Genomic DNA, 17180 nt, shown 5'->3' with positions numbered 1-17180 from the left:
GGAGCCGTGTCCGGTCCCCAGTCCCCCCTGGGAGCGGGGTGCTGGGAGCCTTGGAAGCGGGGTGCTGGGAGCCCTGTGGAGAGCAGGAGGTGCCAGGCAGCGCGGGGCAGGGGCAGGAGCGGGGCAGGGGCGTGCGGGTTCCCTGCCCGCGACTCCTTCGGGCTCCTGCCATGGCAGCTCGTGGGGCAGGAGGGGGTCTGGGCGATGCTCCCGCAACCGCGGCCTCCCCGTCCCCGGCCGCTGCAGAGCAGAGAGCAGCTCAGCTCTGACGGGACGTGGACGCGGCCGTGCCCCGCTCCGAGCACGTCTGGGACCAGGCGCAGGAGCCAGCACGCCGGGGCAACCCGGGCCGAGGGGCCGAGGGACAGGGGCACGGGCTGGGGACCCTGGCAGACAGGGTGCAGCCGGTCGGTGCTGGCGCTCGTCGTGTGCAGCTCTTCCAGGCGTCCCCGGCACCGGCGCTCAGCGGCGGCTGCGGTGGGCAGGATGCGGCCGGGAGCGGGCAGAGCGGCTGCCCAGCGCGGTGGGACGGCGAGCGGCTACGCGTGCGGCAGGGAGAGGCTGCTTTATTGGTGAGAACGCGGGGGGCTGCGGCGCACCCCGAGCAGGAGACCCCGGAGAGGAAGCTGAGGCTGAAGGCTCCGAGCTGGGAGCACGGCGGGGCTGGGAGGGACGGTGTGGGGCCGGGGCCGGGCGTGTGGGGCTGGCGTCGGGGCAGCTTCCCTGCGGCCGGGCGGGCAGGAGGCGGCTGCGCCTGCGAAGGAGCAGAGGGCCGTGAGCGGACGGGCGCGCGGGCGCGGTGCTGCGGGTCCCTGCGTCGGCGGGCGCCCGACTGACCTCAGTAGAGCGGCGTCACGCAGGAGACCTTGCCGCAGCCGTTCCTGCAGCACTTCTGGCTCCCGGAGCAGTTGGAGTCCGTCTTGCACTGGTTGGTGCAGAGCCCCAGCATGGGGATCCCCGGGCTGACGGGTGGGCAGGTGCCGGGCTTCTCTGCAAAGGCGAGGGGACACGGCCTGAGACCCCCAGCCCCGGCACGCGGGGCAGGGTGGCCCTGCAGCTCCCGGAGCCACGGGCACGGCCCCAGCCCGTGGCTGCCACGGAGGAGGGACCCCTGTGCCGGCCGGCGGCTCCCCGACCCCACGGCTCTGCCTGTGGGTGCTCCCGCCAGCCGGACCCGGTGGGACGTGTCAGGGGGCCATGTGGCGGGGTGGTCCCCACGGTCCCTGCGCTCGGCATCCCGCTCAGGGGTGCGCGGCCGGCACAGGACACGCAGCCGCAGCGCCCAGCCCCGACGGCAGCTTCGGCCCCGCTTCCCCCTGCAGCCGCCATGGAGAGCCCTGAGCCATGGGCACAGCTCAGGCCTCGGTGGGGGGCACCTGCCCCCCAGACCGCCTTTGCCCCAGCTGCAGGGCCCCTGCCCTGCCGTCCCGCTGCCTGCCGCCGGCACGGGGCCTCTGCGCCAAGGCCTGCTCTGCGGCAGCACAGCCGGGCCAGCTCTGTCCTCGCCGGCGGCGATGGAGGCACCGGAGCCCCCGGTTCACATCGTGTGTCTGCGGCTGGAGCTCCCGGCTCCCGCGCCCATCTGCCGGGGTCCCTGGGCTCTGCACCGGCCCCCGCGCTGTTCAGAGGCGTCTGCTCACCCCTGAGTCGCTGGGAGGGGAAGGGGCAGGCGCGGCGCTGGCACGCCGGGGCAGAGGGGCACCATGTCGGGAGCCCACCCCTCGGGAGCGCGCCCTGACCCCGCCGGGCTCCCCGCGCAGGCCCTGCCAACCGCGCCGCAGACGGGTGCGCAGCGGGCGCGGGGTCCCACGGCTGCGGCCGCGCCCCGGGCTGCGGTGGGCTGCTGGCTGGCGGCGGCGGGGCCGGGGGGAGCGTTACCGTCGGGCTTCTGGCAGGCCCTGCCGCAGGCCGCCGGGCAGCACTTGAGGGTGCTCTCGCAGTCGCCATCGGACTGGCACCCCGCCGTGCAGTTCGCCGCCTCCGTCGCCGGGTCCGGGCACGCGCCGGCTTTGGCTGCAAGGCAAAGCGGAGGGCGTGGGTGCGCGCCGGCGCTGCCGGCGCTGCCGGGGCTGCCAGGGCTGCCGGGGCTGCCGGCCCGAGGCGGGAGATGCTGCCGCCGGCCCCGGGTCTGGCTCCAGGGATGCTGCGGAGCGCGGCCGCGCTGGGCGCTGGCTGGCGCTCGGCCCCGGCCCCCACCCCGGCGGCCCTGGGGACCGGGAGTGATGCTGGCGGCTGGCCCGGGGCGTGCCGAGCCGCGCCGCGCCGCGCGCTCATACTCACTGGTGGCATTCTGGGCGGGCGCGGGCGGCAGCTCGCAGAGAGCCAGGAGCCCCGCCAGGACGAGCACGCTGCGGGCTGCGGCCATGGTGCGGGATGGGCGCTGCGAGGCCCCGGCCGCCCTCGGAGCCGCTCTCCAGGTGGGGCCGCGGAGGGCTCGGCCTTCCGGGTGGCTCCAAGGGCCGGGCAGGGCCAGGCTCCCCCTTCGCGCTTGCACAACGCGGTATCAGGTATCTGCGGCTGCTGGCGGCCGACCAGGGAGGGGGAGCCTCGACCGCACCGGCCGCCATGCCGAGAACTCGCCCGGCAGGAACGGCAGCCGGGCGCGGCCGGCGTGGCCCCTGCGCCGCACGCCCCGGGCAGCGGGGTCGGGGCTGCCGTGGCCTCGCGCGTGGGGCTCGGCCCGTGGATGCGGCTGAGGGACCGGGCACGGTCCATGCCGGCCACGGTGACGAGCTCGAGCAGAGCCCCTGGCCCGGGGCGCTGACACCCGGCGGCTGGGACGCGCTGGTGAAGCAGTCGGGAGCCCGGCTCCCGCTCCAGACACTTGTTCTCCTCCAGCTTCCTCTCCTCGGCTGAAGAACCCCCCAGGCTGCCCGTGCCTCGGCCGGCCGCCCCGGGGCTCCCCGCGCCCGCCCTGCAGCCCCTGGAGCTCCTTCCGCCCGGCCACCCGGCCCCGCTGTCCTCGCAGCCTCCGACAGCCCCGGGAACGCGGCCCGGAGCAGCCGGCAGCACCGGTCGGGCGAGTGGTTGGTGGGGAGCGAGCTGCCGGCACGCTGCGGCTGCGCACCCGCTGCTCTGCGGCACGGCCGTGCCGGGGCCACACGGCCAAGAAGGCCGATGGCATCCTGGGGTGCATGAGGAGGAGTGTGGGCAGCAGGGCGAGGGAGGGTCTCCTTCCCCTCTGCTCTGCCCTGGGGAGGCCCCATCTGCAGTGCTGGGTCCAGTGCTGGGCTCCCCAGTTCAAGAAAGATGAGGAGCTACTGGAGAGAGTCCAGCGCATGGCTACGAGGATGAGGAGGGGACTGGAGCATCTCTCCTATGAGGAGAGGCTGAGGGAGCTGGGCTTGTTCAGCCTGGAGAAGAGAAGGCTGAGAGGGGACCTTTGAAATGCCCATAAATATCTGAAGGGTGGGGGTCAGGAGGACGGGGCCAGACTCTTTCCAGTGGTGCCCAGCGATAGGACAAGGGGCAACGGGCACAAACTGGAGCAGAGGAAGGTCCAGCTGAACCCGAGGAAGAACTTCTTCCCTCTGAGGGTGCCGGAGCCCTGGCCCAGGCTGCCCAGGGAGGCTGTGGAGTCTCCTTCTCTGGAGATATTCCAGCCCCGCCTGGACGCGGTGCTGTGCCCCCTGCTCTGGGTGACCCTGCTTGGGCAGGGGGTTGGGCTGGGGGATCCCAGAGGGCCCTGCCAAGCCCTGCCATCCTGTGATTCTGTGATTCTGTGACCCCAGACCCCTCGGCGTGGCAGCGGGCCGGGAGACCCCTCCGTGGCACATGTGCCACCCTCTGGCGTGCCAGGATGCTCCGCGGCACCCGGCAGCGCCGAGCTGGGGTTAGTTCGGATAGCCCCAGCCTGCCACGCGGCGCGGATCACCTGGCGTGGCTGCCCTGCTCCCACGGCGTTTGCAGCTCCGCCGGCTCCCAGCTCCTCCGCAGGCGCCGGCGGCTTCGGCTCCTCCGGGGCTGCCGAGGGAGGGGAGCGCCCGGCACTGCGACGGGAGCCCCGAGCCCTTCGCTCTCGGCTCCCAGTTTCGGCTCGAGGAGTTGGGTCGTTTGGCTGCTGCCACGCTGCAGGTCCCTGCGCGCGGTGCCGGCGCTGCCCGGCCTGGGGGGCACGGGCTGGACCCCCCTACTGGGAGCAATCCCAGAGCCACCCGTCTCCCTGGGCCCCATCCCGGGCACATCCTGAGCCTCTCCTGCGTGGGGAGGAGGCGAGAGCTGCCCCGTCTGTGGGGACATGTCCGTGTCACTGGCAGAGGGTCCGGGGCAGCCCCGGCTCCGGGCTGGAGCATCCCGCAGACCCCTGGGGACCAGGGGTGCCGGGGGCCGAGGACACGGTCCTTGCCCTGAGTCCCGAGCCGGTGTCGGCTCTGCCGGGGTCTGTCTCCAGGTAATTTAACCCCGCAGCCAACAAGGCGGCACGGAGCGGGGCGCCGGTAAATCAGTAACTGTTTGCCTTTGCCTGCGGTCCCCTCCCCGCTGCGGGTGTTTGCGCAGTAACCGGAGCCGGCGCGGACGGCGCAGCCGCTGCTCCACACCTCGCCGTCCGTCGTCGGCAGCGGGAGCCGAGGTGCGGGGCGGGGGCACAGGCCGGGATGGCGGCGGGGCAGTCCTCGTCCCCGTGCCTGCCGGGCCCGGTGCTCAGCGGCTGGGTGCCGGGGAGCTGCCCGAGGACCGCGCCACACTCGGGCTGGACGGGATGCTCCCACGCTGCCCCCGCCGCCGGGCCCCATGGGGACGGCGCTGCGGGGAACTGGGCTGGGCTGGTGTTTGTAGCCCGGGGCCAGCACCGGGACCCCCTGAATGAAGGCAGCCGTGTCGCAGCCTGGTGCCAGGGCCAGCGCCCGCTGCTCCGGCAGTCGGTGTGGGATGGGGTGGTAACGTGGCCGCTGCAGGCATGTGTGTGAGCACTGCTGTCCGGGATGGAGCCGAGGGACCCGCGCCATCCCTGCCTGTGCCGCGCAGGGACAGAGCCCACCCGGACCCGGCAGCGGCGTTGCCAGAGCAGCGTCGCTGCTGCCAGTCCGGCGCTGCCCATCCAGCAGCACCGGCCCCGCTGCCCGGGCATCCTGCCGAGAGCGAGCCGCTGCTCCGGTGCCGGCACTGCCTCGGAGGGTGATCGCCCCGGTCTGACCCAGTGCGGGGATGTGTGCGGTGCTGCGGGCGAGCAGCCGGAGCTGGGAGCCGGGCGCCAGCGGCCGGGCTGCGCTGGAGCAGCTGGGTGGGAGCAGACGGGAGCCCAGAAAAGGGCTCGTGGCAGGAGATGAGGGGGAAGCCGCAGCGGAAGGCGAGAGCTGTGGGGAGCGGCGTGGGCGTTGGTGGATTTGCCCAAGGTTGCACCTTGGCCCCGGCGTGCCCGGCCCGCTGCCGAGCGGGCGATCCAGCCGGAGCTGCCCGCAGCCAGCCGGAGCGGCTGGAGAGGGGCTGAACGTGCCGGCGGCAGCGCCAGCGGCTCCAGCCCACGCAGTCGGCATCGCTTTCCGGGAGACAGAAATGCTTTGGCTCCCGTCCCCGCTCCGCGGCATTCGAGATGCCGCCGTCCCCACCCCGGCTCTGCCAGGCGCTTCCTCGACGGAGGCTGAGGGCGGCTGCGGGGAGCGCGGGGTGCGCCGGCGCAGCCGCGGGCAGCCGGCCCCGTGCCAGGGCGCGTTCCGGGAAGGATCCTGGCTGAGGACGCGGGGTCAGCAGCCCCAGGCCCAACCCCGAGGGCTCTTCCCTGCAGCATCCCTGGGTGGCAGCGCCCACCGCCGCTGAGCCCGGTGACGCTGGCTGCGCCCGAGCCCCACGGATGACCACGGCTCCTGCACGGCAGCGGGGAAGGTGCCGGAGTCACGGGGGAGGGGGGTCAGTGATGGGAAGGGGAGCGTTGCTGGGCCAGGCAAGGTGCCCCGGGGCGGCTGGGCAGCCTCCCGCTGCCGGCACGGAGCGGGGAAAGCGGGGGCCAGCGATGGAGAGGGACGCCCCTTCCTCTGGGCGACGCCGGGCCTTGGCAGCGCGGGATCCCCAGCACAGGGAGCGATCCGGCGCCGTGGGGCCCCGCCGTGCAGCTGGCGGGCAGCCGAAGGCCGCGCACCCCGTGGGCAGAGGGCTCCCGCCGCGCCGCCGAGCCCCCCGCCCGCGCTGCCCGCGCGGCACAGACCTCGGCGGCCCCGCTCGGTGCTGCTCGTGGCTCGGTGGCGGTGCGCGGGGTGCCAGCAGTCCCAGCTCTGTGCCGGGGTGATCGCTCTTACCTGCTCGTCCCACGCAGCCCCCCCGGGCCGAGCCAGCCCCGCAGTGCCCCGAGAGCCGGCGGGACGCAGCTGCCCCGTGCCCCCCCGCACTCACCCGTGCCCACGGCAGCCGCGGTGGCCGCCTGCAGCTGGGCGCACAGGGCGAGGATGCCCACGAGCAAGATGCCAGCGGTCTTCATGGTGCTGCCCGCGGGTGCCAGACGGCCAGCGTGGGTCGGCGGGGGTTTATATCTGCGCGGGGCCGGGGAGGGGCCGCTGCGAACTTAACCTTCGCATGCCGAAACTCTCGCTGCGCTTCGCTGTTGTGCCCGAGGCAGCGACAGCCCCACGACATGTTATTGCCTGAGAAATCATTTACCATGGCCCCGTCCCAGCCCCAGCAGCCAGGCTGCAGCCAGGGTGGAGGGGTCAGCACCCAGCAGCACCCTGCCCGGGGAACGGGGACGCGGACACCGGCCGGGGCCACCCCTGCAGCCGCGGGGAGCCCAGAGGAAGGGGCTGCAGCCCTCCGGTTTGGGGGAGAGGGGACAGAGGGTACGGGGGGGGGCTGGCAGGCCCAGAGTGGCCCAGGGGGTGCAGACGGGACGTCCTTCCCACGGCTGTGGGAGCTGGGGGGGCCGGGGCAGACCCGCAGACGAGGGGCAGAGGGCAGGGGGGCTCCGCACCGAGCCGTGGGACTCAGCACGGTGAAGTCGAGCGCTGCCTGGGGCCGGTTCACGGGACAGGAGCCGGGGGCTGAGCAGGAGGGTGCTCCCCTGGCGCGGTGGCTGTCCCGGCAGCGTGGCACGGCGGTGTGCTGGGACGGGAGCCGAGGGTCTGTCCCCGGGCTTGCCCACCCTTGAGACCCAGCGCTGCCTGCCCCGGTGCTGGCCTGGTGCCCGCACCCTGCAGCGTCTGCCAGCGGAGCCGCGGGTGACAACTGGCCGGGTCCCCGCGGGCGAGCGTGGCCCCAGGGCAAGCGGGGCGTGGGAAGCCTGTGCGACGTGCCAGGCCGGGCGCACCCCGCACCCGCACCCCGCACCCCTCCTCTGCGGGGCAGGCGGGCGGCCGGGTGCCGTCACGTTGGCCGGGCGCTCCGCTGCCGTCAGCACCAGGGCAGCCGTCACCCCGCCACGCACCGGGACCGGCGGGAGGGGGCCCGGACGGGGTGGGGTGGGCCAAGGTTGACTGCGCCGGGAGGTTGTGGAGAGCGCGGCGCGGCCGCGTGCGCGCAGGGTGACTGTGCCAAGGGCTCCGCGCCGGCGGGGACCCCGCGGCCGAGGCTCCGCTGAGCCGGACCGCTGCTCCCCGCTCCCCATCCCACGCGGTGCGGGGGCACGGCCGGGCTGCGCGCGTCCCCGCCGGGGGTCTTCACCGCGGCGCCTGTCGCTGCTGGGCTGTGGCCATGCCGGCCCGGCTCACCGTGCCGCACCGGCGGCAGCGGGCACAGGCTGGGTGGGGGCAGCCTGGCTTGCTGGGCGCAGGGGGACGGAGAGGGGCAGCACCCGGGTTTTCGAGGGGCTGCTGGAAGGAGCTTGACCTCTGCCGGAGCTGGAGACGGGGAGAAAGGCTTTGGCCGGGGTCCCAGTGGGCGGGAGGTGTCGGGGACGCGCCCTGCCCCGGGGTTTGTCACAAGGCCAGCCCGGCTGGGAACGGGCGTCTTCGTGCTGCAGCCGACGTGACCTCTGCAGTCTCCTGGGTGGTTTTACAGCTCAGCGATCGTCTTTCCCCGCGTGGAAATTCCGGTTTGCGTCGCCCCGGCTCCGAGCCGCCAGCGGCACTTGCTGCTGCGGGAGCCCGGGGTCTGCCACCAAGGGGACCACTGGCGAAGGACACCCGGGGGCTGCGAGAGCCGTCCCATCCCCGGTTCCCGCGCGCGGGGTCCCCCCGAGCGACGCCTTTGTCCCCACGCGGGACGTGCTGCGGTGCCGGGGCGGTGCTGCGGGGTTGCCCAGTCCTTCGGCAGTGCCGCCGGCCCCTCGCTCGGGGGGCTTCGGCCCCCTCGGCCCCAGCTGCCGTGTGCCCCTCGCGTGTCGCACCGTGGGGCTCCTGCCCCCACCCACGGCGCCTTCCAGCCCCGCCGGCACACCGCGGCGTGGGGCCTGCCATGTCCTGCCGCCGCGCCCCACCGTGGGGAAGGGTCCCCCCGGCCTGTGCTGCCCCCCCCTCCCTGCAGCCCCCTCCCTGCCTGCAGACCTTCCCTGCCTGCTGCTCTCTGCAGACTCTCCCTCCCGGTCGCCCCCTCCCTCCCTAGAGCCTCCCCCTCCCTGCAGCCACCTCCCTGCCTGTCGCCCCCTCCCTCCCTGCAGACCCCTCCTTCCCTCTCTACAGCCCCTTCCCTCCCTGTCGCCCCCTCCCTCCCTGCCGCCCCCTCCCTCCCTGCCTGCTGCTCCCTGCAGACCCGCCCTCCCTGATGTCCCCCCTGCTGCCCCCTCCCTCCCTGGAGACCCTTCCTTTCCTGTCGCCCCCTCCCCTTTTGTTGCCCCCTCCCTCCCTGCAGACCCTTCCAACCTGCTGCTCGCTGCAGCCCCCTCTCTCCCTGCTGCCCCCTCCCTGCCTGTCGCCCCCTCCTCTCCCCTCCGCCCCAGTGCCGGGGTCGGGGCCGCGCGGCCCCCCCGTACCCCCCGCGGTGCCTGGCGGCTGCGGGCCCGATCCCGGCGCAGCGGCCGGCGCCCGGCAGAGGAGGCTGCTGCTCCGCCGCAGCGGGCCGGGCCGGGCCGGGCCGTGCCGGGATGGGCTCCAACGGGCCCCGCCAGCGCCCAGCCCGGCCCCCGGGGCGGGGAGCGGCCGCGCCGGGCCGGGCCGCGGCTCTCGGCTCTACTTAAGCGGCGGCGGGCGGCCGGGCGGGCATCGCCATGGAGCCGGTGCTGGTCCCGCTGCTGCTGCTGCTGCTACTGCCCGCCGGGCTCTGCCAGACGGCCGAGGAGCTCCGCCTGCGCGGTGAGCCCAGCCCGCTGCCCCCCGCTACCCTCCCGGTGCGGGTCACGGCCCCCGGGCTGCGGCAGCCCCGGGTATCCCCGCCCGGCCCCGCCGTCCGCGCCGTCGGGGCCGGGAGCGCCCGCGGCAGAGCCCGCAGCCGGCGGGGCCGGACCCCCGGAGCAGCGCGGGGGTCTCCCCTGCCCGCCGCCCCCCGGCAGCACCGCGGCAGAGCCCGCAGCCGGGGCAGGGCAGAGCCGGTCCCGGCCGGGTCACCCCCGCCGAGGGGGCTCTGCCTGCGGTGGGGGGCCCAGCCCGCCAGCCCTGACCCCCCCTCCCGCCCTCCCAGACCGGCAAGGCCAGTGCCCCGCGCCCAGGAGGAGCCCCCTGACTCCCTGCGGCACCTTCTGCTCCACGGACGATGACTGCCCGGGATCCGAGCGCTGCTGCAGCACCGGCTGCGGGCGGGAGTGCCAGCTCCCCGTGGGAGGTGAGAGGGTCCCTTCCCCCCAAGAGGGGGGACTGCAGCCACCTCGGGGAGCCCCCACGCCCCATCCCGGCGTGTGGACGGGGTGCACCAGGTCCAGGCTCTTCCGAGCATCTCCCACAAGGGCCAGTGTGGGTGGCCCCTGCACCCGAACCCCCCGCTCAAGCCCCTCTGGTGTAGGGGGACAGGGGTCCCCGTTGCTCCCTGCCTGCAGGACTCGAGGGTGGGCACCTCACGGGTGGGCTGGGTGGTGGGAGTGGGCAGGGGCTGGTGGGGCTCTGACCCTGCTGGACTCCCCCAGTCACGAGGAGCTCCTGCCCGCGGCCGCCGCCTGGCTTAATAACCATCTGCGTGGCGGAGTGCACCAAAGACAGCGACTGCCAGAGAGGCCAGATATGCTGCCACTTTGGCTGCAGCATCATCTGCACCGCGCCGGTGCTAGGTAAGGGCGGCCGGGGGGGTCGGTGGGAGAGGGGCCACGGCAGGACAGACCCCAGGCGTGACCCAGCCTCTGTTCCTGCCCGCAGACAAACCGGGCGTCTGCCCCAGGAGGAGGGTGCTGCACACCTTCGCCCGCTGCAACAGCTCCTGCAGCGACGACACCGACTGTCCCCGCAACGAGAAGTGCTGCTTCACCGGCTGCGGCCGCGGCTGCCTGCCTCCCCGCAGAAGCAGCCCGGTCCCAGGCAGGGACACCTGGCTGCGTCCCGTTTTCTCCAGCAGCTCCATGTCCTCCAGCGACGTCTGTCACCTCCCGCCAGTGAGTGGGCCGTGCAGTGAGCAACTCCAACGCTACGCCTACAGCCCTGACACGGGGACCTGCCAGCCCTTCGTCTACAGCGGCTGCGAGGGCAACGCCAACAACTTCGAGACGGCGGAGGAGTGCCAGCAGGTCTGCGGGCAGCCAGGTGAGAGCAGCGGCTGCGCTGGGCCACACTGGGCTTGACCTGCAGGGTCTGCCGGCCTCCCCACAACACATCCCGCGCCGCCCGGCACATGGCGTCCCTGGGCGCTGGCCTGCGGCACTGGGTGATCTCAGCCAGCTCGCAGCCCCGTCCTGGGAGCCGCGGGCTTTGGTTGGAACCGGGTGATGCTGTTGGCAGCCGTGACTTCGCAGCCTGGTGACGGCAGCAGGAAAGCTGACCACCGAGGCGCTCAGCCTGCGCGGGCCGGGGAAGAGCCTCCTCCCGCGATTTGCCTTCCCACGCCGCTGCCGAGCGTGCCTGGCGCAGGGCGTGTGCGTGGCAGAGCAGGCCGCTGCCCGCGGGCGCTCGCCCGGTTGTGACACCCGTTTCCAGGCAGAGCCGTGGGTGGGCTGGGGCCGTTGGTGGTTGAACGGCCGCTGCGGCTGCTCGGCTTCACTGGCACGGTGGTTGCGTCTCCACACGGCACCAGAACCGCAAGAGCTGCTCTGGCTGTGCCACGTCCTGGGGGTGTGGGGCGGGGGGGGTCGGATGCTGGGGCGGTGGATGCAGCGGGGGGGCATGCAGCAGCTGGTCCAGGGCCAGCTCTGCCCCCCAGGCCAGCACCCCGCTGCCTCCCCCCGCCCCGCCTGCCCCCCCCCCTCACCGGCTGCTTTTCTCCCCAGGGACACCTGAGGAGTGACCCCGCGGAGGAGGCGGCAGCGGGGCCGGGGCCCCCCCGTGGGTTCGGGTCTGGGGGCTGCGGCCGCGCTCTGCCCCACGCAATAAAGTTGCCAGGACGCCTGGCTTGCAGCAGCCCGGGCTCCGCTCTCTTGCCCGACCCGCAGCCGCGCGGTCCCGGGGGAGGGTCGCGGGGACGCTGCGGTGCAGGGCTGGGTCGGGGCGCGGGGAACTGCCCTGCACCGGCCCCGCTCCTGCCGCCAGCCGGGGCCCGGTCCGCGTCCCTCCCCGCTCGGCGCCGTCCCCAGCCCCGAGCCCGGCCCGGTGTGGGTGCGGGGGGGCCGGGCAGGAGCCGCGGGAACCGAGGGGGCGGGGGGGGGGCCCGCAGCAGGCTGGATTTCCGCAAAATGCACCTTTTGGGGGTGCTGGCGGGAGGGCGGGGGTCCGCTCTCGGCGGGGCACCGGGCTGCGGGGGTGCGGGGCAGCCCCGGCGCGCTGCGGGGTGTGCGGGGCCCGGCGGGGGTCGGGGGGGCCCGCAGCGAGCCGGCCCCCGGGAGCGGAGCCGCGGGCAGGGGCCGGGCCCCTCCCCCCCGCGCCCCCCGGTCTGTCCCAGCCTGCGGTGCCCAGGGCCGGGTCCCCGCCGCCCGCGCCCGTCTCACTGCCGGGGCCCGGGGGGGTCGCGGTGGGGCTGTCGGCGGGGGGGGCCGCTCGCCCGTGATTGACCGCCGCGCCGCTAACGGAGCGCGGATTCCTCTTCATCTAAATTGAAAACTGCTCGAGTAGAAAAATAATTTCATTGCTTCGTCTCGGGGGGGCGGGGGGAGAGGGGAGGGGAGGCGAGAGCTGGGCCAGGGCAGGCAGGCCCGCGCCCCCCCGCAACCCCCGCAGCCCCCGCAATCCCCGCGCCCCGGCCCGAGGGAGGGGGCTTCGGCGATGAGGGTCTCCCCCGCCCCGTGGGTCTGGAGACCCCCTCCCGCGGTCCCGCGGGTCTGCAGCCGCTCGAGTCAGCCCCGCAGCGGGGGAGGCCGGGCCCGTCATGCGTGGCCGTGTGGCGGGGGGGGCCGGAGCAGCCCCCTCCTCCCCGCACAGCTCGGCAGAGCCGGCCCCCGGCCCGGGGCTCTGGGAGCGCTGGGGGGCTCCCGCTGCGCGCGGAACGAGGGGCCCGAACCCCCGGGGCCCCCCCCGACTCCCGGGTCCTTGCCCGGGGCCGGGCCCGCTCCGCCCAGCCCCCCACGCCCGGGATCCGCAGCGCTGGGTAGCGGGAGGGGTGGGAGCAGGAGCGGGAACAGGCTGCACCCGCGCGGGGGGTCGGGAGCGGGGCTGTGCGGGAGCGGGGTCCCGCCGCTCTGCACCGGCCGGGAGCGGGCCCGGGACGCTGGGGGGGGGGGGCACCGGGCTGTCCCGCAGCCCCGTTGCCGGTGCGGACGGCGACGCGGTGCCCCGCGGAGGGATCGGTAACCGGAACGCGGGTACCGGGGCGGTGTCGCTCCCGGTGAGCTGCTGCCCGCGCGCGCTGCCGCCGTAACGGCGTTTTTTCCCCGTTAATTGCAAGTCCCGGCCGGGAGATCCCCGTCGGGGGCGGCAGCGGTTCCCCCCCCGCTGCCTTCCTGGGGAAATCGTGAATTTCGGTTGCCGCGCTTGGTGGGGTTTAACCCGGGGAAGCGGAGCCGTAAATCGGGAGCCGCTCCGGTACCGGGGCTCCGGCTGTGCGGGGAGGGGGGAGCAGCCCCGCAGAGGTTACAGCCCCTTCGCGTTTCGCGACATCGTTAAAACGCGGCTTCCGCCAGGCCGCTTTCCTAACGGCTGCGGCACCAGCCCGCACCGCCCTGCCCCCCGCGCTCCCAACCCCCTGAGGCGTCATTTACATTTCTTAATAACCCCTCATTAATATTCATGACGCGGGGAGGGTAATAACGGCTGAGCGCACACCACTAATTCAATTTCGGCGAGCCTTGGTGTGTTTAGTTAATCACCGGGGGACCGGGGCGGCTCGGCGCAATTATTTATTCGGAATTAGATCTCGAGGCAGCTGGATGGAAACCTGAACTCGGAGTGAAATTAAGCGGGGATTCTGCTCTTCCTCGCCGCCTCCTCCTCCTCCTCCCCTCGCGCCCCGCTCCCAGCCGCGGTGCTGAGCATCCCCGCCCCGCCGGTACCGGCTGCGGGTCCTGGCCCCTTCCCGCGGCCTCGCCGCTTGCTCCCGGGGTGGCTGGAGCCGAGCCCCCCGCCCGCGCCCCGCGGCCCCGCGCTCCCTGGACGGCTTTTGCGGTTCTTCGGTTCCACCCCCGGTTCTGCCTTCCCGTGGCCCAGCTCCGCTCACCGGACAAACCCCCTCCGTTACCGGAGCCGCCCTGCGGCCGCCCGGGGGGGGGGGAGGGGGGCCGGCCGCAGCGGGGCCGGTGAGATCGGTGAACGGGAACCTCCGCGGGTGGGTGCTGGGTGCGGAGCTCCGAAACCAGCCCGGACACCAGGCCGGCACGGCCCGGGACCCTCCCCACGCCGGCTCGGCGGGTCCCGGGGGTCGTCCCCGTCCCCACCCACCCCGCAGGCGGAAGAGACGGGGGTGCAGGGCCCAGTGCCCGCTCCGCGCTCGCCCCTCCCGGTGCCGGTGCGTTCACAACCAGCTCCCCGCTCCTGGGCACGGACGAGGAGGGGGCCCCGCGCACCAGCACGGCGCTGGGGTCCCCGGGGGGGTGGGGGGGGCTGCGCCGCCGCAGGGGCCGGGGGGGGAAGCTCGGGAGCGGGCGGTGGTCGCCATGCCCGGTGCTCCCGCCCGAGCCGGAGGGTGGGGGCCTCCCCTCCCGCGTCCCCCGGCGGTGCCCGGTGCTGCAGGGGGGTCCGGCTGCCCGGTGCCCGCGCTCGCAGTGGGTCGGTACCCGCGGGCGGGCTGTCCCCGGTGGGCTGTCCCGGGAAGGGGACCCGGACGGCGCCGTGCCCCGCTGCCCGCCGAGCCCCCGCACGCAGATGTGCGGAGTTCATCTCGCCGTGACGGATCTCTCCGCCCTTTATCGGCGCGACGGGGGGCGCGGGGGGCTGCTGTCGGATCATTATGTATGGTTTTAATTTCGCAGCGCTCCCGAGCCGGAGCCCCGCCGAGGTAGCGGCCGGGTGGCTGCGGTCGCGGCGTTACGAGAGACGATTCCAGCTCAGAGCCGGGTTTGGAGCTCGGCGGGAACCGGCTCCGCCAGGCCGCGGGCCGGCGGCCCCCTCCAACCGCCCGCGGCCGTTCCGCTGACGAACGGCCCTGTGCCTGCGGCCAAGTCACCGGGCTCCCGGCGAGCGGGGCGCGGCCGCGACCCCCCGCCGCCTCGGCCCGGGCAGGGCCCGCGGGGCACGGCGGAGGCGCCGAGAGGAGCCCGGTGCTCCCCCGCCCGGCGCCGGCAGCGGGAACGGGGCCACCCCGCGGCGCGGGGAGCGGCTCCGGCGGCCCCCGCCACCCCGAGGCCTCGCCGCAGCCCCCCGGTGCCGCCCGGCCCCGGCCCGGGGCCGCCCGGGCAGGCGGCGGCAGCGGGACCGGACGGGCCACGGGGGCGGTGCCGGGGTGGGCGGGCCAGGGGTGGGCGGTGGCCTCAAACGCCCCGCCCCGCCGCGCCCCGCCCGGCCTCTGCCCTCTGCCGGCCGCGGGCGTCCCTGCGCTGCTTTGCGACAGCGTGGCGTCTCCTGCCGCTCGCTTTCCGGCAGCGGCTCTCCCGCCTCGCTTTCCGGCAGAGTGGCGCCCTCCTGGCTCTCCCGCGCTCCCTGCCTTACGGCACGGTGTCGCGCGGTCCCGGTCTTTGGCGACAGTTTCCCGGTGGCGGGGCCCAGTCGGTGCCATGGACGTGGGCGAGCTGCTCAGCTACCAGGTGAGCGGCCCCGCGGCGGCCCTGGGGGCCTATCAGGGCGGCGGGGCCCGGCTGCTCCCGCGGGGCCTGCGCCGGCCGCCGCGCCCGTGGGAGCGCTCGGTGCGCGGGGTGCAGGCCCGGGCCTTCCCGCAGCCCCGCTGGGGCCGGGCCGGGCGGGGGCGCGGAGGCCGCGGCCCCCGGCCTTCAGCGCGGAGCTGCCCCCGACCCCCGCCCGCGGTCGCTCCGGGCCTCGAGCCCCGCCAGCCCCGGCTGCGGCCCGGGCCCGGCCGCCCTCGGTGGCCTCCCACGGACCCGGCCACAGCGTCGCCAGCCCCCAGGGCCTCGCCCGCCCACGGAGAAGCGGTGTCCCAGTGGGAGCCGCGTACCGGGGCTCTTCGGGAACGCGGTGGTGCCGCTTCCTGCACGGACGGGCCCGGCCCGGTGCCTCGCGGGCCCCCGTCCCCGAAGGGAGGCCCGGGCTTGCTTCGTGACGCGCGTTCTCTTGCTTTTTTCTGCCCGTTCCGTTACAAAACCCTTTAAATTTGATTTTTACCAAAGCCTTTTGAAAAAGTTCATTTATTTGTAAAAGTTTGTTTTTATCTTGTGAGCGTTTCTGTGCCCTTGGCGTGTGGTTGTTGCTGACTTCTTGTCTGGAGGCCGGTTTATGAGCAGATGCGGTAAATCGTGTGTTTTCTGTCGCGACAGTGGGGTTAGCGTGGTCCCCTCTGGGTTGGGGGACGAGGGCACTGATTTGCAGTCACGTTTTGGTACTTCCGCTGTGGTTTGTGCCCATGAGAGTGTTGACTTGTACTTTAATTCGTAGGTAAACTGGTAAACTGTAGTGGTGGCCTTTCCCTGCTGAATCAGTGGGTAAGAAAAGACGTTATCGACCCTGTAAGCAGCTGAGTGTGGGAGTTACCTGCCTTGATCTACCGCTTTGTTCAGAAAACGGGATTCTTTGTGGGATTCCTTCCTGTGCGCCGTCCTGGTGTGCGTTATTCTGTGGAAGCACTGCACGTGCTCTGTTCAGAGGCGAGAAGAGCATCCTGCTGTTCAATACACGTCTGTACTCCGAGGGTGTTATTTTGAGATGCACAGGGAAAGAAGGAAAATTACCTTTGGGTTTGAGAAATTCCCCGTCTTCTCTTCCCATCTTCTTTTCCCAGTGGTATCAGGCTGCTCTGGAGTGTGGCTGTAAGGACAGTCTTTCTATGAGAACTGCACTGGACGACCCCTCGATTCGGCTTGGGGACCTGTTCGTCTGTGGGTTGCTCTGTCTGTCTGTCAGCTCCTTCCTGCCTCATCCGTCTGTGCGGTGCTGGCAGCGTGGTCCGGCCGTTCTGAGATCTGCCCTGCTGCCGTATTGCTCTGCCTATTGCTTTTTCTCGTAATTTTGCCCTGTCAGATTAGAATGATAATTTCTCATGTTCCCGTAATGTTCCTTTAATTCTTTGGCCTTCTCCGCCTCAGCTCTGGTTGATGACGCTGTCCTTCGCTTGTTCTGCGGTGCAGTTTACACCTGAGGCGCAGAAAGGTCAACCTGTGCTGAGCTTCTGTTGGTTGTAATTTTTTAACGGTGTCCTAGTTTGAGTTTTTGTTTGTTTTTCTCTTGCTCTGAAAATGAGAAGCCCACAGGATTCCCTTCTGCTCTGGAGGAAAGCGCGCGTCCGCTTGGCGCTGATCCCTTGGATTTTGTACAGCTTTCTGCAGGATGAGCTTTCCGTGCCGCGATCAGGGTAATTGCTTATGACAACGTGGGGCTGCGTTCCGCGGGGGCTGGAGGTAGAGAAACGCTGCTGAGCTGCTGGGTATTACAATTTTAATTTCTTTTCTTGCTGCTGAAATTATTCTTAGCTGCAGGAAACGGCATTCTGCAGCTTTCAGCCAACAGCTGAAATTGCTCCTGAAGGGTTTGTCCTGGCTCTGTGCTCTTCTGGTCTCTCGCCTGAATACAGATGGTTCCTGTGCCGGCAGATGAGATGAGGCTTCGGAGCAAGTGCTGCATTTCAGTGTCACTGCATTCAGACCTCCAGAATTAGATAAAATGGTGACTACAGGTGAAAGGGCTGGAGGAGCAGGAGGCAGATAAATAGCTCTGCTTTTGAGAAAATGAGATTCCCTTCTGTGAGGGCGCTTCTGGCTGAGAGATAGAAACACAAGATGG

At 72.7% G+C, this 17180-nt stretch overlaps 3 protein-coding genes across 3 annotated transcripts in view; 2 read left to right on the top strand and 1 right to left on the bottom strand.

The window, feature by feature from the left end:
• Positions 1-606: 606 nt before the first annotated feature.
• LOC142363569 (WAP four-disulfide core domain protein 2-like) lies at positions 607-2475 on the bottom strand. The gene is made up of 4 exons (XM_075438962.1): positions 2281-2475; positions 1879-2013; positions 838-990; positions 607-754 (listed from the first exon to the last, which is right to left on the bottom strand). The coding sequence occupies exons 1-3, from the start codon at positions 2363-2365 to the stop codon at positions 839-841; spliced, it is 372 nt and encodes a 123-aa protein (XP_075295077.1). The 5' UTR covers positions 2366-2475; the 3' UTR covers positions 607-754; position 838.
• Positions 2476-7614: 5139 nt separating this feature from the next.
• On the top strand, positions 7615-11270 carry LOC142363527 (uncharacterized). Its single transcript, XM_075438487.1, has 7 exons — positions 7615-7664; positions 7921-8249; positions 9036-9149; positions 9475-9615; positions 9914-10054; positions 10140-10520; positions 11201-11270. The coding sequence occupies exons 1-7, from the start codon at positions 7615-7617 to the stop codon at positions 11215-11217; spliced, it is 1173 nt and encodes a 390-aa protein (XP_075294602.1). The 3' UTR covers positions 11218-11270.
• A 3640-nt stretch (positions 11271-14910) lies between these two features.
• The window catches only part of CTNNBL1 (catenin beta like 1), a 56285-nt gene continuing 54015 nt past the window's right edge, over positions 14911-17180 (top strand). Inside the window, exon 1 of the mRNA XM_075438497.1 lies at positions 14911-15037. Within this exon, the coding sequence (XP_075294612.1) occupies positions 15008-15037 (30 nt within the window). The 5' untranslated portion in view covers positions 14911-15007. The remainder of the gene's footprint in view (positions 15038-17180) is intronic.

This window comes from Opisthocomus hoazin, chromosome 18, assembly GCF_030867145.1.
Source record: "Opisthocomus hoazin isolate bOpiHoa1 chromosome 18, bOpiHoa1.hap1, whole genome shotgun sequence".
Lineage (NCBI taxonomy): Eukaryota > Metazoa > Chordata > Aves > Opisthocomiformes > Opisthocomidae > Opisthocomus > Opisthocomus hoazin.
This window is presented reverse-complemented; position numbering and strand designations above follow the sequence as displayed.